We start from the raw sequence: 23,992 nt of genomic DNA, 5'->3' as shown, positions 1-23,992 counted from the left end.
TCACAAACGGCCTAGGGAAGAAGGCTGTACTTCCTCACCCCTGACTTAAAGCAAGAGGGAATATTAGCTCCCCAATCCTCACTTGTTCAACGTAGTCATTAAAGCAGTGTTTGTTAACAAGGCTATACATTCCCATGGAGATAGTTCTTTGAGGTCACAGAGGATGACATCACAAAAGGAACTCTAGCTGGAGCTCATGAGTAGGAAGCACAACATAATGCTTGTTTGCACAATTCACTGTGCAACAACAGGATACAGTTCTGATGAACATGGGCGGGCCAAAATCTTATTATGACAGAGAAAAACCTGGGGCAACAGCATACAAGAAAATTAGCTTGTTGAGAATCTGTTCAGATAAACCATTTATGATGGATGTTTATATTTAAGTCAATACACCCCACAACTTAAAGCCTTCTGGGGGCACATTAGATGTGAAAGGTTGACAATTCTAGAGAATTAAAAAAAAAACCAAGAACATATGTATTTCAAGGTAAGGAGTAGGGCAGTTTTATATATATATATATATATATATATATATATATATATATATATATCTTCCTGTGGCATGGTGTTATGTGATTTCCCTCTTATCTGGCAATGAAAAGTAAGCTCAAGGCCAGCATATCACAGCAACTAATAAAACATCTCCTTCTCTTCTCTCACTGCAGGAGTTGCATCAATATACAGTAAATGATAGTGGCAAGAATATGCCAGGGGTCCATTTGAGCAAATTCTGTGTGACTGACTCATCTGAGGAATGTGATTTTGGAACTGTGATCTTGTGCAAGTTTGTAGCTCCTACGTAATGTACTACACAGGTGGAGTAAACAGTATTAAGATTAGTATTGTGGGGTGTGGATTTCAAGATAGTCACTGTCAAATTACTGGCCTGCTGTTGTTCTTTGCAGTGTTTTGGAGGTGCAGTGACCCTAAGGTGACTCTCTCATGTGGTTTTCTCAACGAGATTTGTTCAGAGAGGGTTTGCCTTTTCCTTCCCTGAGGCTGAGTGAATGTGATGTGCTTGGTATCACCCAGAGGGTTTTCATGCCCAAACAGGGATTTAAACCCTGGTCTCCAGAAATATACATAGTCCAGTGCTCAAACCACTACATCATATTGGCTCCTCGAGATTACTGGAACCAACCAACATGTGTAATTCATGTGTAATTTGTTATCTCAAGGCTTATACAACTATTACAGTTCAAATCTACAACAAGATATTCATAAAAATGAAAAACAACATGACTTCAATAAATTAATATCATATAGTAAGTATTTTGAGTCAATGAATAAGCAAAATATTCCACTAGTGCAAAGTATCAATATCCTGATTTAGATGGTAAGCAAAGGCTATAATTGGTGATGTCACTGACTTAATTAGGTCACATTTAATCTACAGAGATGGGAGATGCTATCCCAATGGAAACTATTCCACAGCACAATCCCACACATGTTTTCTCAGAAGGAAGTCCCATTTAGGGGCTTAATCCCAGGAAGAATGAATACAAAGTTTAGCCATTCTCAAAGTACAGCTCCACAACAGCAAATACTTAAACCACACAGGTCATGTTGTGGCATTGAATAAAATTGAACACAAGAAAAATGGTAATGAGCAAACCTTGAAAGGAGAATGGAGTGTTTTGTTTATGACCTGTATGAGAGGCTAGATACACCACCTTTCAAGCCTGAAGGCAGGCATGTGGGATCCTCAAGCAGACAAAATCAATCTCTCTTTGACAGGAATGAACTTACCAAACCAGTTAGTCAAGCCAGGCAGAGAAAAGAGTGGGAGGCAAGGGAGAGGTGAGGCATAAGGGAGTGGGAGGGATATATAGAGTGAGGGAAGTATGAAGGAAATCTGAGTCATCAGTCTAAAGAAGAAGAGTTCAAAACTCCCCTAGAGTTCTTTATTCATTCCAAGATGGCCAGCTCCATACACATATAATCCCCCCTTAGTGTCACAGGCTTCAGATAGTCCACCTCCTTCACTATCACCCCCAGCGATCAGGGAGATAACATACAGCAAGAGCCAAGCCACTCACACAGACTTGAAAGCAACAGACTGAGATGCCAGGAGCAAAATCTGTTTTTAGCTTCTCAAGTCTGGTGTTTAAGAGGTAAACTTAAAATATTTGAGAAAAGTAAATTCCTCCTCCCCCACCTGAGTTTCACTAGCCAACAGCTGGAAGGATTTAGTGTATTAAACTGTACAAACATGGCAACTAGATGGCTATTTTAAGCAACTTCTTTAGCACTGATGACAGAGGATAGGTAAAAACACTCTAGATCCAATCTTCAGATGCAGGAAGGGCATCATCATATATTATCATCTTCGGAACATACTTTAGAAAATAGTGAGATTGAAGGCTTTCATAGCTGGCATCCATAGTTTTTTTGGGCTATGTAGCCATGATCTAGAAGAGTTTATTCCTGATGTTTCTCCAGCATCTGTGGCTGGCATCTTCAGAGAATCTATTTTACAAAATAGATTGGCAGAATTTGCCCATAGCCATAAGATTCAGTGTGAAATAACTATTTTGTACCTCATTCTCCCATTTTTACAAATAAATACCAAGTCTCATCATTCTAAGTACCATATTCATGCTGCCAATCTCTTTCTTTTAGTGGTCTCAGGGTGCTACAAGATTCCTTTGATTACTGTTGGGCATGCTTTGATTGTGATTTCCTGCATGGCAGGGGGTTGGACTTGATGGCCCTTGTGGTCTCATCCAACTCCATGATTCTATGATTTTTTTTTTTATTGGACAATGTCTTCTTGTTTAGCTATGCCAATGCATATTGCTCAGTTTTACAGACCAGGCTAGGTCACACCACCTCTCTTTTCACTAAAGGTTAAAGGAAAATGTGAAACCGTGTGCCATAGTAGGTAAAGCATTGGTTTAGGAAAAGGACAACCATGCTTCAAGTCCTCACTTTACCATGAATTTCACTGCATTACCTTGAGAGGGTTATGCAGTGTCAGCCGAAATCATCTTTCATAAATACTGAAAGGATAAATGAGGACAGTCAGAAGGTACTATGCACATCACCATAAACTACTTAAGATGAAAGGTATGATATCAGTGTGTAGTAAGTAAATAATAAATATATTCTCCAATCTATCATGATTGGAATATCAGTCTTACTCACCATACATTTTGCCCTCGTCCGAGAGGATAATCTTGCGCCGGCCACAGGGTGGATATATCGCCAGCGCCTCCTGGAAGCTCTGTTCAATGTCTGGACTCCACACACCTTCGGCATCATTGTCCAGACTCTTGTCCATCCCGTCTTGTCCATCTTCTCGCCCCTCCCCGGGGCTGCCGCTAGCGTTCCAGCTGTTGGACGCTATTGTGATGGCTGCCCTGGGCTCTGACCCTGAGCCCTAAATGGCAACTCGTTAACCTAAAAGGAAGCAAAAGATGATGGATTAATCAAAGTGCCATTGGCTGTATCCTGACTCTAGAATACACAACCTCATTCTTTTGAATGCAAAAGTAAATACAGAATCATGAAGAGGGGGCTCATTCATAGAGAATCACAGAAAAGGCAGAACTGAAAAGGGACTGCCTGCAGTATGTATTTTGTATGAAACAGAGAGGAAGGCAAGACTTCAAAAGCAGAAAAGGTCTCCTGGAATCTAGCATCCACTCTACCACATGCTTCTTCATACCAGGATGGGACTTGGTTCAGATGCATTTTTTTTCTTGCAGAATGTATACAAATGTAAACCCACAAGGTAATCCTTATGGGAAAGCAGTGGAGAAAGCTTCACCTGTGGGTTGCATGTGCCCCAATGTCCATCAGGACAATCTTGAAGTTCCTAGACCAGGTCTGCACAACATATGGCCTGGGTGCCACATGTGGCCCGCCAGAGGATTTTGGGTGGCCCATGAGGATGTGGAATGATTTCAAAGTACCTCTGCTGCTTGTCTTTCTCTTGAGGAGAAGGCCAGGCAGCAGAGGAGGAGGCGGATGGGCAAATGTTTGCCAAGCAAGGCTCCTCCACCATCCAGCTTTCTCCTGAGGAGGAGGCCGGATAGCAGAGGAGGAGGATAGGCCAATACTTGTCCTTCAAGGCTGCTCTACTGCTTGGCTTTCTCTTGAGGAGAATGAAAGATGGAGGATGAGGATGGGTGAACACTTGCAGTGCTTCTCCGCTGCTTGGCTTTATCTTGAAGAAAGGGCCAGGCAGACAAGGGTGGAATTAATATGAATAATGTTAATTATTATTAATAAATAAATACTAAATTAAATTAATAATAATTAATTCAAACCTATCTAAGGCCCAAAGAAGTTAGCCTATTGTAATTTTGGCCTCTTCCTACTGCCAGGTTGTGCAAGTCTGTCCTAGACTCTCCCACATGAAAAAAAGGCTGATTTTTGTTCTACTTCCATGCAAAATCACACCCAAATGTGGTACTTTTGCTGGGGGGGGGGGGCTATTTGGGTGAAACTGAAATTGAAGGTGAAGTCATAGCACTTCTGGTTTGGGATAACATATTACTGTGGCCTGTCAGGATTGTGTGAGACTGTAAATTACCAGCCCCTGGCCTCAGTGCAAACACTCTAAAAAATTCAAATTTCAGCTACTTGCAATTTACAGTTTTCTTTCTATACACAAAACACACCTTGAATAAAAATACAGAAATACATGCGTATCACAAAAAATTATTTCATGTTTGCCATTTGGTCTCAGTACTGTATACTGACACATAAAAAGTGTTCCATGGGTTTTGTTTGGGGGGGGGAGGAGAAACCATGATGCAAACAAGCTAAAGTGAAGTACTCTGATTGTCAGTAGGCTGGATTAATTGGGGCGGGGGGGGGGGGGAGAAAGTCTGCAATTCCTTTCATGGGTTGGAATTTATTGCGATATGAAAATATCTTATGATACATAAAATATACACTTGTAATTTTATTTTGTTTTTAGTATTTAGTGTCAGTTACTTGGGTTTTTTGGCTCTCAATATGCCCTGCAATACATTGGAATTTTTATTGGGGTTGGAAAATACCTCCCGCTACAAACAATGTAAAGGGTGTTTAAAAATATCCTACTGCATATTAGTCCAAATGCATCAGATGTACAGAAGCCTCTCACATAGCAGCAATTTTATAAACATAAACTGTAGTTAAGAGACTATTGTGTTCTATATGCCCTGTTTACAATATTAAATTTACCATGAACACTTTCTGATACAGACCAAGTTCAGAAAAAAAATGCACAGAAAGGTGGCTGAATTGTATACACATATACTGGGGTTGGGGGTAGCGGGAAACTAATACAGACAAATGATTCTTTTTTAGCATTTGCCACTGTGCAGGTATTTTTGCTACACATATTTTATACCTGTGTGTTTTTAAAGGTGGTGTTCTCTTAGCCATAGAACATAAGTTTCAGTTCAACATAAACGATTCCATTTAAGCCTAAGGCTAGTATGATTACACCCTACATGACTGAAAGTACAACACATGGCACTGAATACATCTAGAATCTGGTGGTTAGTAAGGGACCTGGATAAGGTAAGCTTTGGTGGTTGCTGTTTTTAAAACAACATTCTAGCTTCCACAGTTCTGCAGAGAAGACTAAAACATTAAAGCAGTTTGATTAATGCTTAGATGCTGGTGTGTATTTGGGAGGAGCAAACGTTCCAATAGCCAAATATTGCTGCTTATCTCAGAACAGCTTTTAATCTTCCTCAGTAAAACTCTAAACATTCATGCTCATTTAAACACTACTTACTGCCTGCCTCCCAATATATTTGGAAAATATTCCAAAAACCGACACTTTTTTCATGAGTGACTGAGACAGTAACATCTTTGCTTTCTGATGGTTCAATGTATACAAACTTTATTTCATTATTTAAAAATATTGTGTAAAAATACTTTCAGGCTATGAAACAAAAATTAATTTTGTGTTTAGACTTGGCTCCCATCTCCATGATATCTCATTATGTGCATATATACAAATACAGGTATTCCAAAATCTGAAATAATCCGATATCCAAAACACTTCTGGTCCCAAGCATTTTGGATAAGGGAGACTCAACCTGTATTATACATTTTATGTGCAGTTCACATATTCAGCTGTGAGTTATTGAGTAAGCAAGCAATGAGGAATCAAGTGATGTACATGTGAATACACTTGTGGAGTTACTATGGTGCTGTCATTTTTCAGCACTATTCCTAAGTGACTGCAATGGCATGAACTATTCTGTGCCTCAAAACAGGTTAGGCAGAAACATTTGTTTTGATCTCTAACTATCACTCCTGAGATAAAAAGGCTTAACTCCTTGTTTAGCCCCACACTCACTGAAGAGTGAAGACTGCCACAAAATTCACAGGAAGACCTGGGTAGGTAGGTAGGTACCCTGCATTTGTTGACAACTGAAGTTGCACTAAAAATGTGAGTGCCTAGTTCCTAATTCGTTTTACAAAAGAATTTAGCTATCAATTATCAGACACAAAAAGCAAAATAGATGACAATTAATTATATCCTCCTGCTACAAGTATAATACTGTACTGTAATAAGCCTACTGATTTAATTTTAATCAGATATTCTGTTTTCAAGTGCCCTAAAATGTTTAAAAATTAAATTCTAATTTAATATCAACTCATTATAGTACTTTGTTAACTTTTTAAAAATAATTACTGTATAAGCATCACCCAAACCCATTGATTTGGATAACATGCAGAAAAAAGGAGTTGGATGGGTGAGAGAGACTTTTCTGACCTTTAACTCCCCTGCAATTGGACAAATACCCTGAAAATCCTCTCCTGACAGTCAAGACTCTTCAACAGGGCAGACTTAGGTAGCAAGGGGGACTGCTCCAAATCCAGAACTCTGTTCACATCCATAGTGTGCCTGCACTCAATTTTCAACCCCCAGTGGCAACTGCAGATTTAAATGATCCTTAGGGGAGGTTTTCCAGACAGCTCAAAGGACTACAGAGGCTGAGGAATTACTCTTTCTTGGCTGTGGTCTTAGGATCCAAACCTAAGGCCCTTATCACACGAGCAAAATTTGAAGTTATCCCAGAGTCAATGTGAAGGCAATGCAGGGGCAATCATCAGGAGCCATCTTAAACACATTCAGTGGGTCATTCCAAGGTCATTCCAGTGTTAAGTAAATCCTCCCCCCCCCCCCAATTTACCTAATCCTGGAATGCCCCCCTCAATTGTGTTTAAGATGGCTCCTGATTGTGTTTGGCTTCCTGTGATAAACAAACTTGACACCCCATGATTGTCCCTGCATTGCCTTCACATTGACCCTGGGATAACTTCAAATTTTGCTTGTGTGATAAGGGCCTAAGAGAATTTGTAAGGCCACCACATTTGTGATACTTAGGTGGTTATAAAAGATATTACCCAACTTGAATGAATCAGAACTTCCCAACAATAAGAACACCTTAGCAGTGATATAGGCTACCTTAGAAGGCAATGGATAATGGAGGGTTTTTGTTTGTTTGTTTTTTTATTAATTTTTTTTTCATTTCTTTACAAACACCAAACCATCATAACATGACAACATTACACCATAAAAGAACATTTGACATTTAACCCAAAAGCGACAATTCCCTCTACCCCTGACATAAGTAAAATTACATATAACATACATATCACTTCCGACTGATCAGCTCTCTACTTTGAATGTTATCATAATGTTGTTTAATCTTATTCTGTTTTCGAATTTATGCCTTTACACAATTAATGTAGTTTCTATTTTTGTCCATGTAACAGATAGAGAAAAAAATATTGTAGTTATTTTTCAAAATCTAGAAACTGTATGTCCTGTCTTTTCGATCTTATGAGCAAATCTTAGTTCTTTCCTATTCATAGCATTAAGTCAATCCTAAAGTTACTAAATATTCCCTGCATTCCCCCCTTTCCCCTTACAAATAGACAATGGAGGTTTTCAAACAGAGGTTAGATAGCTATCTCTAATGGTTGCTTTAGCAGTGGATACTAGCATGATGAGGGAGGGGGGATGTGGATTAGATAGGGTATTTCCAACTCTATGATTCTGGATGACCCAAGTACATTTCAGAAACATTCCTGGCTGATGTGTGCAGGAGTTGAATCCCTCTCTGCAACTAAGTTGTATAAGCAGGCCTGGAAATAGTGCCTGCCAGTATTTCCTTCTCCCTTTCTCCTTCACTCTGCCAGAGCAGCTGAGTGTTTTGCAACAACATGTTCAGCAGCAGCAGCAGCTGCTGCCCATGCAGAGCTCAGAACAGAGAGGTGTCTCCTTCAGCTACCCGGACAGAGTACAACAAAGGTCTGGGACAGACATCTCCTTTTAAAGAAACTGCCAACAACAAATTGGCTCAAGAGTTTTGTGATTTTTTTTAAAAGTAACTTCTTGTCTACTGGTCCCTGAGTGGTGTGATGTCACACCGTCTCTTTTGCTCCCCCTCCCCTTTCACCCACCCCACCCCTTCTTTGGGAATGATGTCGCCAAATAAGGAGATCAGAACTACAGCAGCTAGCCAAAGGAAAGAGGAGGGATGAAGGGAGGGGGGTGCTGCTGTTCGCACATGGCTCCCAACACTCTCTTATTCATCAACTCTCTCCAGCTTGCTTTCTTCCACATGCACGCACACAAACACACATGCACAAGCACACACAGAGCTGTAAAGTGGTGCCCAGGGATCAAGCTGCCAGGGAGTATTCAGGAGGTAGAAAGTTCAAGAGGAGGCAAACATGTGTGAAGATGTGTTTGCAAAGTGAAACTGCAGGAGACATTAGGAACACAGTGAGGTTGTGAGTAGGTGGCTCTGGCTCAAAGATTCTTGTTAATAGCTCTGGTGGCAAAGATGCTTTTGCTGAACATCAGCCAAAGCAAGAAATGGGGGGGGGGGGGGGGGGGGGGAGAGAGAAGGAAACAAGCATGTTTGTTCTCACACTGACAATGCCCTACAAAAGTCCTAGGAGAAAGCAAAACTAAGTGTCAACATCCCATTGTGACCATAAGATGAAACTAATAAGCTGCAGAGATTCCAAGTTTTTGGAATCCCTCCATACAAGAAATTATCTGCATGCCCAGATCACCTCTGTCCGCTTGCTCTCTTTCTCTGAGTACAGACTTCACCACTGAACAGGCAGAAGGAGAGCAGATGACCTAGTGTAGTGGTCCTCAAACTGTGTCCTGTAAGAAATTTTGAACTTTAGCTCTCGGAAGCCTCAGCCATGGTGGTCAACAGTGTGGGATTCTGGGAGCTGAAGTCCAAAATCCATTACAGAGCATAGTTTGGGGATCATTGAGCTAGTGGGTTGTGGTAGCAGCAGAAGCAAATGAAGGTTCACTCGCACTCAAAGGAGGAAGAAAGTCACGAAGGAAAGACTTTTTCAGGAGCTCTGTCATGACTGATGGAACCTGGGAATTCAAACCAGGAACAATCAAGTGCTATGGCCAGTTATAGCTTCAAGAGGTGGGTTGTTGAGACTGTTTTATGGAATGCCATCCAAATAACTGTAATGAATCTTAAATCACTGATTTGAAGGCACATACATACACACGTCTCTTTGTTCTCAGATTTCTCACTCTACCCATACAATAACATGTAACATGTCTACAACTGCAGAAGGACTCCAGTCAGGTAAGTTATTCACCATGTCAAATGCTGAACATACAAATACACAGACTTAGGGCCTGGTTAAATGAAGCAATTCTAACTAGGAGTGGTTCCCCCCCCCCCCCACAACTGCTTTGAAGTTTTCAAGTTCAAAAGATCACAGGCTAATCAGCATCAAATTCTCATTATGCCACAATATGCATCATCATTTGTTCTACCTTCCCATCAGATGGGGGGGGGGGGAGCTCAGTGCTCAGAGGAAGAATACAATGAGGGTAAAACAAGTATCAGAAAAACGTTTCCAATGAAGCTGTCTAGCTTATCGGGTGCTACTTGCTCTGATTTCTTCTTAGGGCTGCAACCCAATATTCCTTTTAATAAGGGATGCCAGGATTTAAATCCAGGATCTTCTGCATGGAAAGCATGTTCCTCACTATTGAAGTATAAAGCTTTTAACCCTTACCCCACCCCCTTTAAATTACAGATGCAAAGAGTACTGCAGATCAGTTTGGGGCTGAGAGGAAAGGGCCAATATATATTGTTTAGAGCATTTCCAACAGATACCCAAATGGAAGCTGCAAGTCCTATAATGCCAGTTGTTGTATGCCTTCAAGTCACTTCTGACCTAGGGTGATCCTATCATGGCGTTTTCTTGGCAAGTTTTGCTTAGAGGAGGACTGCCATTGCCTTCCCCTGAGGCTGAGAGCATATGACTTGCCCAAGGACACCCAGTGGATTTCATAGTCTCCAGAGTGGTAGTGCAACATTCAAATCATCATACCATGCTGATGCTCTCTGGAATGTTTAGCCCCTTTCTAGTCAAAAATTTTCCTGGAAGAATGATGCTAACAAGCATACATGTCAAGAATCTGACAAAAAGTCTATTAGAAATCAATCCAAAAATCTACCCAATCATTACAATACAGCATCAAAACCCAAGACAAAAGGTGTGGGATGGAACTTTTCTTTAAGGAGATGTGCTGCCATTTTTAAATATATACAAAGTAGGTAGATGATGGCATTCTCTGAAGACATCTAGATCAGCAGTTTTTCTGTACTTTGCTTCACCTCACAAGGCCCTTTCACACTATGCAACCATAGTAGCATTATGGTTTGACTTTAACTGCCAGTGCAAGATCCTATTGAATTCTGGGGTTTGCAATTTAGGAAGGAGTCTTTATCATTCTCAGCCAGAGAGCTCTAATGCCGCCTCAAATTACAAGACCCAGGAATTCTCAGGATGCAGCCATGACAGTTAAAGTGGGATTACAGCTCTACAGCTGTATATAATATGGGAGGTCCCACAGATATGTTTTATTATTCAGAAAAATCTTTTGTACTTCCTCCACTGGACACTGAAGATTTATGGAAGTCTTCCTTTAAGACATAGCCATGTTCCATTACTTGATAAATATTTGTAATGTATATTATTATTAATATTATTATAACCATCAACAACAACACAATTTTACTTCATTATTACAAAGGGAAGAGGAGGAGGAAGGAATCTCAAAGCCGGAGCAGAGAAGCAGAAAAAAGTGGCTCGACCCTGCTTTTTCCAAAAGTGAGTTGGAACCCTCCCAAGGTGGGTGGAATACCCACAGCCAGAATGTACAGTGTGATGTCAAGCCACGCTGCTGTGTAATTTTTTTTGTTGCCTCCCCACCATGCATGTGCACCGTCACACAAACACATCGCCTGTGACCTCCAAGTACTTCCCACATCCACTCAGATGCCATTCCACTGGATGGCCGCCTATTTGATCAGCCACACAGTTGCACATGTGATGCTCTGCGAGTACAGGGCATCGGTGAATCGGTATGTGAGTGATACATTGGCAGAGCACAATCTTGGAGGCCCCCCATACATGCCACCTTCACTTCATGTCCCCTGTTGGACTGTCCAATTTGGGTATGTTGTAATTACATCCACTGGAGTTGTTGCACTTTCATTTTCAAAGCTAAGCCCGAGTATCCCGGCTTCTTTTTGCTCTGCCTTGCACCCTGAAACATACCTTCATTTGGGTTTCTACCCACTTTGGAGGTGTGTGTCATATACGCATACTGGAAGCCATTTATTTTGCCTATCTGTTTTACCCTTCAGATCGATTGTGAAGTAATCAAGTTTATTTTCTGTTAAATAAAAGTTAACAGAAAAAAGATATATACAGACATCTAGATGAAGGAAGACCAAAGTACTGCACTATTCATATTCACAACTGAAAGAAAACAAACCTCTGGTAATGGCAAAAACTAAGGGGACGCAATATCTCTGATGAGTCTAAATCCATCACACAGAGCTTTATACTTCTCTGATGTGTGTGTAGAACAGAAACAACAAGACACAGATTGAAACTTTGGTCTAAATCAGTGTGAATCAAAGTGGTGGTCCTTGGTACACTGCCAGTCCCTGAGCCATCTGCTGCAGTCTGTGGAGAACTTCCAGGAAAGAAAGAAACAACTGTAGCAAATTGGCACGCATATGGTACCAGCTCCTGGCATCCTGGAGGAAAAAATCCCCCCATATCAGTCCCCCACACATCAGGTAGCCTGAGAAGCACTAGTCTATACTGTCTTCCTTCTACAAACTACTATATCTGTCTCAGAACATATTTACTTATGTATTTATATCTCACTTTTCTCTCAATACAGGACCCAAGGCAACTCACAATATAGATTAAAACATAATACAATTCAAAAAGAGCCATAATTCCAACAAAAAATAACAGTTAAATAAGCTATCCTAATAAAAACAGCAGTAACTTAAAATAATTTAGAAGCATGTAAAAATTAGCACCCAGGATAAAAGTACAGCATCCCCCATGGAAGATCCTTCCTCATCAACCAGTTCAAACCAGCAAAAAGCCTGTTTACATTTTTTAAAAGTCCTTACCTGCCATTGGAGAAACAGAAAATATCAAGTACCAACAGCATTCTTTCTTTCCCAATTTCATATCTGTTCTTCTCTGAGCGTTATGTAGAATCCTATTATGCCAGTCTGTTCTTGCTAGGTGCTACCACTTAAAAACAGTCACCAATTATTACAAAACCCTCTGTAAGCATACCATCCTTTTAAGCCTTAATGAAGATATCAGATAATAGGTGAACTCTACCTGCTGCTGAACTATTGTCCAGCAAATAGCATTTTCATGAATTCTATCATCAACACCCTAGTTATGTCAGTAATTCAATTCCACTTCCTGGTCTTTTGGTACATTTGGTAAAGAACACCAAATGTCCTCTTCTCTGCATAGATGTATGAAGTTGCCTTATACTGAATCGCTCTGTGTCCATCCAACTCAGTATAATCTACAATGACTAGAAGCAGCTCTTTGGCATTTCACACATTCTTCTTTCCTAGAGTTACCAAGAAACACTAGGGATTCACTCTAGAATCCTTTGTATGCAGTATATGTGGCTCTTTCACTGTGCCTATGATCCCTTTATTAGTGACAGAAAAGAACAAGTGTTTGATTGTTGTGTTGGTTCTACTTCATGTTGAAATTCATGAGCCAGTCACAACAGTCAAAGATCAAGTGTTGTAGCTACCATACAGCTGAAAGAACTCACTACCTTTTCACATGAAATCCCTTTGTATAAAAATGCTTAGAAATGACAAACTGGAATCAAAATATCATATTGTAGTGTGAACTGAAATCCATTTCAGATAAACCAAATTCAAATTGAAGCCATAATCATGTGTCTTTTCAGTCATTTCTTGAAAAAGTAATTTCAAATTGGCTGGGTACTGGCTATGTGTGGGTATATGCCTTCAAATCCCCAGTTGACTTATGGTGACCCCATGAATTTCATGGGGTGATCTTAGATTGGAAATACTCATAGGTGGTTTTGCTAGTTTCTTTCTCTGAAATACTGCCTCCAGTACTTGGTATTGATTGACAGTCTCATACCCAAGTACTAAACAAGGTTGACCCTGCTTAGTTTCCATGATCAGACAGGATCTGCCATCTTTAAGATATTTAGATATTTAGGCTATATACTGACCATACCAATACTGACCATATCAGTAGGGAAACATTCCATTGACAACAGTTAAATGTGAGGCAAATCGTCAAGGATACAGAGAATAATAATAATAATAATAATAATATTTATTTATAGACCGCTATTCCGCAATGAAGAGAGAAAGACTAAGAGCAATGCTTATATGCTCATAACTTATTTTTTAAAAGGTTTTATACTCACTGCTTGGAAATTCTCAATCATCTTGCCCACAAAAATGCACACAAACGTCTTCTCTTATTAAAAAAAACACTAACAACACATCTCTAGAGTCACATTCTTTTGATTTTAATCATCCCATGCTTACAAAATTATTTATCTGCAACAGCTAACAAAAACCAGGTGTAGCATAGCTGTCATGAGTTCATGAGAATGTGGGTAATTTTTGCTAAACAGTGGAGAAGGACAGGGCCACTGTTATTGGATCCCTTCTGCTTGGAGGGCAAGGAGCAGCAAACAGCCAGCTGAAGGAAAGATTACCAAGAATGTAGAAGCCTGAGTTTCCACCAAGGACTAAACAACTCAATGTAAGATCAGAAGAGAAAGATAGAAGACCCATTTGCAATTTGGGTGAGTAAACTGATAAAAGTATAGCAAGGTAATAATCCTTCCCCCCCCCCACAACAGTTTCATTTATTCTGCCTGATACAAAGGCACTAATTTAAATAGCAAGAAGGTCTGCTCATCACGTTTGATAGGGTTCAAAGGAGTATTCCCTCCTTGGGGTCTGAGACCTCAGCTATTAAATCTGTTTTTATCAACAGTAACACTTAATATCAGTTTTCAAACTAGCCAGTTTATCAGTAAGCCTCCCTAACCCTCAGAAAAGATTACTGCAAGAAAATATGAGTCAGAAGACCAACTGACTGGAAAGAGTCCATTTTACTATTTTCTAGCTGTCCCTCAAATCTGCATGGCAATACTGCAGCCCAAGGGAGGGGAAGGGATGATTCCTTTAAATATTCCATTTGTATGCCAAAGCAAAATCCATTAAAACATATGCTGATGTTGACTTAGCTAATTTTCTTAAGAGATACTTGGACTGTTTAAACAATGAAAATGCAACACTAAAATGGATAAATTTCAGAAGTTCTGAATTCTCTTGTGCTAGTTATGAACTATTAAAAGAGAAACATTGCAGACTAAAAGATATGCCAAACCCCACAGGCCTTTGCAAGTTGAGCTTCTTGATTACTGCTTCCCATTCATCCCACTCTCCTTAGTGTGTGGCCAGTGGCTACAGGAGGAGTAAAACAGGTAAGAAATCAACTTCTTTAAGCCAGGACTCCAGTGCAAACCCCACTGGAAATGTGGTCCCCCCCTCTATGTTTCTGTGTATAAAACTGGCAAATTGTGCATACACATAAAATTAGGCCCAAGATAACCTTTAAGAAAAACTAGTGAAACTTTTATGGAAGTGAACTTTCAGTCATATCCACTTTTGGAAAAATTGGTAAGTGTGGTTCACTGAGGCCCAAAGGAGAGTGGAAAAGGCCCCCAGACCACCCAAAGTTTCCCACTGTTGTTTTAAAGATTGTGTGTATATGTGTTTGAAAAAGTTTGATTAAATATTCAGTTCAGCAGTAACCTCCTTGGGTTATAACTTCCAGAATTCTTGAGCCATCATGGCCAGTTGTATAATGGTCCACAAAACCATCAGCTCTGCTTTCTCTTTTGAAAACTGTTTCTTGTTTAATTAATTTAGATATATTCGTCAGCTCAAAGAAAAGCAGAAAGGTGAGAGAGGTATCTCTTTAAAAGTCAGTAAGAGGCTCAACAGACAGCCCCGAAGGGGTGGTGGGATGCTGCCCCTTTCCTAGCTGGATCAGGGACATGGCAACCTCATGCTACAAGCCCGATTCGGCCTTTTTGTGTCCTCGAAAGGGTGACATAGCCACAGCAGCATGGCTATGGCACTCCTTTGGCACTGTGTCATCTGGATGCAGCATTGGAGATGTGCCATGATGCCGCACAGCATCATGGCACCCTAGGGGTGGAGTCAGGACATGTGTCATCTAGATGTGATGCCCTGACTCTGCCCCCAGGTCAGCCTTTCAGGCCAGTCTGTATAGAGCCTAGGTTAATTTCCAAATAATCCTTCCTCTCACTTGCTAGAGCTAAAGAAAATCCAGGAAGGGTCAGACAGATATTTTGCCAGCAATTTGGGAATAAATTTCTATTCTTCAAGAGATTATAATTCCTCTTTTTCAAGCTTTTGCCAAAGCCAAGGTATTAAAAAAAAAAGACCACAGTAGATATCCATTGCAACCTAGATGTAATCCTTAACTTTCTAGAAAACCTTGTCAAAGTTCAGTCTCCTTCCTTACAGTTCTTTGGAAAAACAGTAAGCAGGTAAATAGCTGGAGCAACAGAGAGGGGTGATGTCTGCGTATATATTATTTGAGGGGGCTGCAGCAACATGTACCTCTTGTACAGATGGTATCGGATGCTATGATGGGAATTCTACTTTTATTCCTGGAATTCCCAAAAAACACAAATAGCATCATAATAGACAGAGTATTCTTTACCATTTTTCTGGCCTGTCAGAAGATTTGGGGGGAAAGCTTCACCAGATCACAGGACAAACCCATCCCCATTTACAGACCAGAAGACCATGTGTATCATGCAAGACTTTCTTGGTCATATGAGCAGAGGATTAAAACAATTCTGAAGCTGTCATTAACATATGTGCATGAAGTAGATGCAGACTTTTCTCCATCCACAAGCATAGAATGAAAGGCACAGTGACAGGAATATATGGATTGAAAGGCTGTGTATATCACCTGTCTGCATATTTTCAAATGCCTACTGATGAGACTTATGCTTCACAATCATCACCATCTCTTTCTACTGTTTCAGGGATACATTTAAAAGAAACACCCTCCAGTTACTTTTTGAGGTCTTAAGTATACTACTATTTTAATCTCTTCACCTAATAGTTGCAACTTGATGAGGACCATGAATATAAGAAGTTCTGCATTTGCAAAACATGCTTGAAAGCCATCTTCTGAACCAAGACAATATGGCAGTGATCTACATATAGATATTATCTACCCAAAAAAGAGCCAGCAGTAGTTGTCTGCTTCCTGAGAATAGTCCTTAGGACAGACAACAGATGCTATGGTTAAAATCTTCTTCCAGCTCACACTGACTCCATAAAAAACTTTCCAATCAAACACTTACTATTGGCTGCAGAAAGATGACAAAGAAATTTGGGAAGATGACAGAGACAAAATGCAATAAACAGAATTCTGACAGCTGTTTAATGTGGATGGATATCACCAATAAAAGACAGCTCTTCAGTGCCTCAGGGGTAGGCCTGTGAGAGTAGCAGAAGCTGGGTCAATTTTTGCAGGCCTCACATAGAAACTGGTCTTTCCCCCTCCCTCCCCCAAGTCTTTATTTGAAAAAGGATAAAAGTTCATTCACAACAACAAGCCCAGACAAGAGGCTGCTGCCTTGGAGCAAAAACAGTAAGTTGTGCCTCTCACCTGCAAAGCAGAAAAGTTTCATCTTACAGGTTGGGTGTGATCTCCCCCAACACAGAATTTCCTCCTCTTGACAAGGGGGAGGAGGGAGAAGGAAAAATCAAGACTATGAGTCCTTATCTGCAGAAAAGCTTCAATGCAGTAGCACTTGAAGATTCTTTTGTGTTCCCATGAAATACAGCTATCGTCTTCAGCTCTCCATTCTTGGGGTGGTTCGAGCAAAGTACCCTAGACCAGAATCTTAAATTGAATGCTGCAGAACAGCAATGGGGAAGTAACAGAGAGAAGCTGGCTTGTATACACTATATACTTTACAGGTGTTTGACACATTAGTTCAAGCCTGGAGTAAACCTTATGAATACCGTTGCACAACTCTTTTTATTTTACTTTTATCTTATAAAAGACTGTGACAGTGCTCACAGTCACACAGGAAATACTGTATAGTGAAAGGCTGTCTACATGCAGAACAAGTTCCTTCCTGGACTAAGGAGGAGAAAAGAGGATGAGACACAACCTTGGCTGGAATTTCTTTCCCTCCAAGGGAGATTAAAGTATGGCCCCACAGTGAAAACAACCATGCTTATGTTCAGAATGAGTTACTGGCAACCAAAAGAGTTGATGCAGAGATTTGTAAAACTAAGGCCCCATACAGACAGGCCAAAATTAAAGCTGCTTCGGGTCACTTTGGGTATGCTGTTTAAATGATGCATGCGTTCCTTCTTAGGACGCATGCATCATTTAAACAGCATACCTCCAAAGTGACCCGAAGCAGCTTTATTTTGGCCTGTCTGTATGGGGCCTTAGTTTCAAAGACAAAAAGTCAGTTAGGCATAGAAGGGTTAACAAGCACCACACTGTACAATAAATGCAAAGAGAATGCCTTAACATTTAGAAAAGTCAGCTGTCCATCAACAGCAGAAACTACAGACTTGTTTCACATTCACATCAGTCCTATGCATGCACCATTAAACAAATGGCTGGGCAGTAGTGTGGCACAGTGTTTTGAGTGTTGGACTATAACTCTGAAGACCAAGGTTCAATTCCTGGTTCTGCCATGAAATCCACTAGGTGACCTTAGGCAAGTGACACTCTCAACCTCAGAGGAAGGCAGTGGCAAAGCTCCTCTGAATAAGTCGTGCTAAAAAAAACCTCATCATAAGTTCGCCTTAGGGTCGCCATAAGTCGGAAACAACTTGAAGGCACACAACAAAGCGTTCCTGTGCAAGTGAAGATTGCCAATGGGAGAGTTTCAAAAATAGCACAAGGAAAGATGAGCTGAGTGAGGAGCCAGCCAGCTCATTTATTAACCCTGAGTTGGAATAAAACACATACTTCTACTGAAGCTTTGGGGAATGTTATTGAAAATCACTTCTTCCCTCCTACCCACACATAAAAGTAGCAGCCAAATAGCACTAAGCAGAACACACAGAAAGCAATACAGTCAGTGTAAGGTCCTAACAAGCAAGGTTTACTTACTCTGGGTCTAACTTGGGATCTGTTCCACAGTCCTAAAAGCAACCAAAATCTTTCAGAGCATAGGACCCTCAATAACTCACAACTGAATTTCAATTTTTCCTCTACTGAGACTGGCATACTAGCCACAAGCATTTCAGTAAATCACACATGTGCCAAAATATGTATTTTTTGCATAACATGTCTTACAGTTATTTTTTCTTCCTCACTGTAACATTAACAATAATCTCTATTTGCACACAGCCAGTTGAGGCAAATAGCAATGCATTTCAAGTTCACCCAAAGGGAACAAAGCTGAAGATCTGAAAATGAGTCCCTTAAAACCAGCTCTTAGTTTAGTGCCTTATTCATTCAAATATATTACATTCTAGTTTTCAACCACCATGCTAACCAACTGATATTAATAAGCCCACCTGAAGTCATTAGACAGTTGTCGTGTGCCTCTTTTTCTCCTTTGCACTGCAGTTTGACAGGTGTATTTCACATGGCCATCTTTTGGGGGTGCTTTGATTGTGAGTTCTTGTATGGCAGGGGATGGACTGAATGGCCCTTGTGGCCTCTTCCAACTCTATGATTCTACACAGAGACTTCAGAGTATTGAAATCTCAGAGGTTTTCACAGTGTGGCTTGTGTGTATTTGTGTGAAAAACCATGATCTATCTCTCCTTCTGAGACAACTGTGGCATAACAGCTCTAAGGATTTTCAAAAAGTAAATCTCTTCTATACCCAGTTAAGCAAGAAAATGTATAGTTTTGAAAGAAAGCTGTGGACTTTAACAGGAGGAAACAATTTGCAGGCACGCAGAGGCCTTTGTAAATGTGCTTCTAATTTTGAGAAAGAGAATGTTTGCCAGGGGCATTCTCCATGATGCTACATCTGACAGAGTATGCCTCCTCTATGTTCACCCGCCTTTGCTCCCTGCTCCTGCATAGTTGTTTTGTCTGTGAACTAATGTGTTTTAGCCACAGAAAGGAAGAGGGCAGAGGAGAGAACTAAAGGTGAAAAGGAAATAGGTTCAAGATAGCACCTGCAAAAGGTAGCACAGCTCAGACATAATCCTAGATTTGTGGACTTACTGGCATTCCTTCTTCCCAAATGCATGCTTTCTGGTAGACCTAAAGCAAGACAGACAAGATGAAGACACCAGCTGGACACAGTGTTTCCAGAAACAAAGATAAAGCAACAGTTTTATTTTCTCCCAGAAAACTGTGAGATTTGGTGGCTAAACTGGGCTTGAAGTTCCATGGATTCAGCACAGCAGAAATTAATATTTTATAATTACATACCCTTCCCAAGATGAGAACAGCTGTTCATTTAACCTTACTTTATATTCTCTGAATCTTCTCTTTAGTACCTAACCTCCTTAAAATCTACTGTCAAAGCAGTACTAGGGCATCAGCAGACTGTACTATCTTGCAACTTTCTGTGTCATCTGGTATCTTAAAGGAGATGATTCTCATAAATAAAACTAATGTTAGCTACAGTACTTTGAAGAACTTAGCTGTCATGACACACAAAGTATAGTAGCTTAGAAAAGTAACAGATTTGTAAGTTTAAAATGAAACTAAGGTCATATTGCCCAATTTGGTGTTGAATCTGCAATACATAATGCATCTACAGTAAGGATGGGTAAGTCCAGAGGGTTCATTTTCCACCTCCCAGTGGACTGTACCAGCTTCCAATATGAAAAAAGTGGGGGAATCAAAATTAAAATGCACTTCCAGTTTCAGGAAACCTCCTTTTAGGGCAAAATACACAGAAAGGCCCTGTGCCTTGTTTTAATAATCATAATCATAATCATAATAAATTTTATTTGTGTTTCCTGCCTTTCCCTACGGATTGAGGCGGGATTACGACAGAGAATAAAATCAACAATAAAATACAAGATACAGTATTATCTAAAAAATACAATCAATAGAACAACAAAACTACTACCAATTGTTGTCTGTTTTCCATGCTATCAAAGTCAGAAGTGGGAGTGTTCTCTGAGATCAGCTATAGAAGGTCAGATGGATAGGCCCGCCGGAAGAGATCCATCTTAAGTACCTTCTTAAAGGCTTCTAAGGTGGTAATAAGACGGATCTCTTCTGGTAAGTTGTTCCATAGTTTAGGGGCCGCGGCTGTAAACGCTTTATAGGAAGTTGTAATTAGTCTAGTTTTCGTATATTCCAAAAATTTCTTCCCTGATGTTCTGAGAGTACGGGGCAGATTGTGTAGGGAGAGGTGTTCCCTTAAGTAACTCAGGCCCAAGCCATGTAGGGCTTTAAAATTAATGACCAACACTTTGTATTGCGCCCAGAAGCTGATCGGCAGCCAATGAAGAGATTTTAATATTGGAGTAATATGATCTGATCTTGATGTTCCCGTGACCAGTCTGGCTGCAGCAAACAAAACAAAAAACAAACAAAAACAAAAAAATACAATTCTTGGAGAATACCAGGAGTGGGTTTTCAATTTCCCCAAAGGGATGGGAGGGTTCGCAAAATGGCTAGTATGGCCTGCATGCTAACCACTGGCTGTACTTCACCCATCTAAAAGTATAGACTCGCTGACAGGTAGCTTTGCATATAAGTCTCCATGGAATGAGAGCCCATTTCCCATTGCAGATTGATTGTTTGACAGTGAAACAATCTCTAACATTTTTTTCTTAGTCTTCAGTCAAAATCATGATACCTGTAATTTCCACTGATCAGTTCTAAGCCCTGCCCTCTGAAGGAACATAGAACAGGTCAGTTCAATCTGTTAGTACTTCAGCTATTTAAAGATTGCTGTCTTGCATCCCCTTAATTTTATATCCACCTGGCTAACCATACATTTATTATAGCCATTTTCTTGTATCCGCTTGCTAAGGATTGCTCTTATACATAGCTCACATTTTTCTTGCCTAAGAGAATTTTTCATTTCAAATTCATTATAAGGACCTTTCCCACATGATCAGCCAAAGCACTCTCTTAGCACTTTCCCTCTTTACCTTATAATCTCACAAACCTAGGTGTCACCGTAATGCCATATTGCCTGTATCCCACAGACTGAGAATGGAGGTAAGTGGAGGCTTAGCTAAATGACAGCCTTAATTCAAGACAAAGGTATGCCGTGAGGGGGGCTGTGCAGCTGTTCTCCCCTTTTTAATTGTAGGGCTGACACACCTTTCAACTGACCGGTCAAATATTGTCAACTGACCATCTATTATGCGACCACAGTCAAACATATCACAAAGGCAGGCTGCTGATAATGCTTGAAAACTGGCATGTTGCCCACTTAGCACAAGTGCCTAAAGAAATAAACATTTACTTTTTAATATTTGCATTACAGTACTTCTGTTTTTGCAGATAGACCCTGGTGTTCCAGGGCAAAAAGCTTTTCAGTGAATTGTTCACATGACAGAAATCTAATTTCCCAGGAATTCTGGACTTGACTGAATGTTTTCTCAACAGCCTGAAAATTACCAGGGCTTCAAGCAATCAGGAGTTGTTTGGGTTGTTACTATAATTTTTTTTTTTTTTTTTACTTAGCGTAGTGGTCTCATCACTGCTGGAGGGACTACAGTTTTTATTTTAGGTTTACTGACTTGTTGGGAAGCCATTTGGGAACCAGCAGTGATGCAGAAAGATTCAACTCTAGCCCCCTCTTTGCTTCTTTTCACAGATTTTGGGAACAAATATTGTCAGAATCCCCCAACCATTTTCCTTATGCCCCACTGGGAAGCAGCCAACATCTAGGTCTATCCCTAGAAAGGTATGAACCATTATGGTAAGTATGGCAAAGTTACCCTGATTTTTAAAGTGAAAGGAGATAAATATACTGAACTTCAGTAGACTACTACTTCACACATATCCAAATGGATGTTCAATCCAAGTTGAGCACAGCAACAAATAGGTTGTTCAAATTTACCTGAAGACTAAGAAATCAGCTCCATTAAATGGACCTTTTATTACCACAAAAGTTAAAAAAAAGTGTTCCATGTTGATTCTAATGAATGGAGAAGCAAATTATGTTCATAGAGCATCTACTAGCAAGTCACTATGTGTTTTTTTAATATATATATACATTTTTACTTTTCATCATGCTATCCAAACCTCAGACAGAAGAGAGGCTGATGGAAAGGAAAGGTGAAGTCTGTAACATCCTTCAGTTTGTCCAGCTCCTTGTTCCCCTGTGAGAAGCCCTGATTTAATTTCACTTTCCACTATCACTTCCTGTTCTTTCCGGCCTGGCACAAAGCTCAGGAAACAATACAAATAAGAAACCACAAGAAGCCACGTGGCTGGGAGCCCACAAGGGACACAACACCAGATGGTAGGTAGCCATAAAAGGGCTACGAAGTTGCAGCAAACTATAGAAAGAGGCCTAGACAGAACAGGGTTCTCAAAGCTTCCAATTTCTGTTTTGGCTACTAGTAAATTAAATAAATTATTTCCACACACTGGCTAAACACCAAGGTATAAAGGCTCATTTGGGATGATGGCCCACAACACGTTTATAAAACATATAGGATGATACCTTACAGTAGGACTAAAACGCTTTGTTTCAGAACTGAGCAAATTACAATACAATACTTAATTGCTGGTAGTAGGTGCACTCATCCTCTCTCCTATCTCACTTCTTTCTTTACAACAGGGTCTGCATGACATGAGAAAGGTTAACAGTCAATGTCTCCCTGTATGTTGAGGGCAACAACACACTATCAGTTCCAGCCAGCAAGGTCAGTGGTAACAGATGGTGGGAATTGCAATGCAGAACACCAGGAGGACACCAGATTAGGTAACACCATATTTGTCTCTTCTTCTAGCCAGGTCAGCTGATCAGGTGGGTGGAAACACATGCACACTCAAATGTTTAGTAATCAGTCATTCATTTTGCCCCAGCTCTTAATTAAGTCTATTTCTTCCTACTATAACCATTTACAAGCACGCGAGTAGTGAAGGGTACATACTTGCTCCTGAAGCAGGTTACAGATCCATAGTAGCTTACTCTCTGCTTCTCTCTAGGAGACACAGAAATTATCTAAATGACTAATGGAAGGAGGTGTAGCTGAATTCATAAAATACTCATAAGCCATGTAATCTCAGAGTTGTAAAAGCAGGGAACCAGTATGGAAAATTAGAAATTGGTCTGGGCAGTTAAAAGCTCCACATACCCAGTTAAGAAATATTCTTTTGTTTTAAAACAATCAGTAAAATTACACTAGAATGCATCTAATTGTATGACCTCTCCAAGATGATTTCCTCTATTTCTGTAAGAAAATGTTGTTCTACAGACAATTGCTAAGAAGCCAAATATCATTTTTGACTTCTGCACCCTACTCCTTAAAAAAACATTCTTAAGTACCTACTTATGTAGTACCAGCCACCAGATCTTAAAAATAAGTATATTTGTAATCACTGTTGCAACAAAAGCTGAAAAACATATAATGGTTTGTTTGATAATAGTATA

The 23,992-nt window shown here is 40.1% G+C and overlaps 1 protein-coding gene across 5 annotated transcripts in view; it reads right to left on the bottom strand.

Annotated features, from left to right (window-relative positions):
• TEAD3 (TEA domain transcription factor 3) overlaps positions 1-23,992 on the bottom strand; it is a 96,619-nt gene that overhangs the window by 43,137 nt on the left and 29,490 nt on the right. For 4 of the 5 annotated variants that reach the window (XM_042462569.1, XM_042462574.1, XM_042462573.1 and 1 more), the window contains exon 2: positions 3,151-3,405. In XM_042462569.1, the coding sequence (XP_042318503.1) occupies positions 3,151-3,286 (136 nt within the window). In that variant the 5' untranslated portion in view covers positions 3,287-3,405. Of the gene's footprint in view, positions 1-3,150; positions 3,406-23,492; positions 23,544-23,992 lie in introns of all 5 variants that reach the window. The other variant, XM_042462570.1, reaches the window with a different exon arrangement.

Source organism: Sceloporus undulatus, chromosome 4 (assembly GCF_019175285.1).
Source record: "Sceloporus undulatus isolate JIND9_A2432 ecotype Alabama chromosome 4, SceUnd_v1.1, whole genome shotgun sequence".
NCBI lineage: Eukaryota > Metazoa > Chordata > Lepidosauria > Squamata > Phrynosomatidae > Sceloporus > Sceloporus undulatus.
This window is presented reverse-complemented; position numbering and strand designations above follow the sequence as displayed.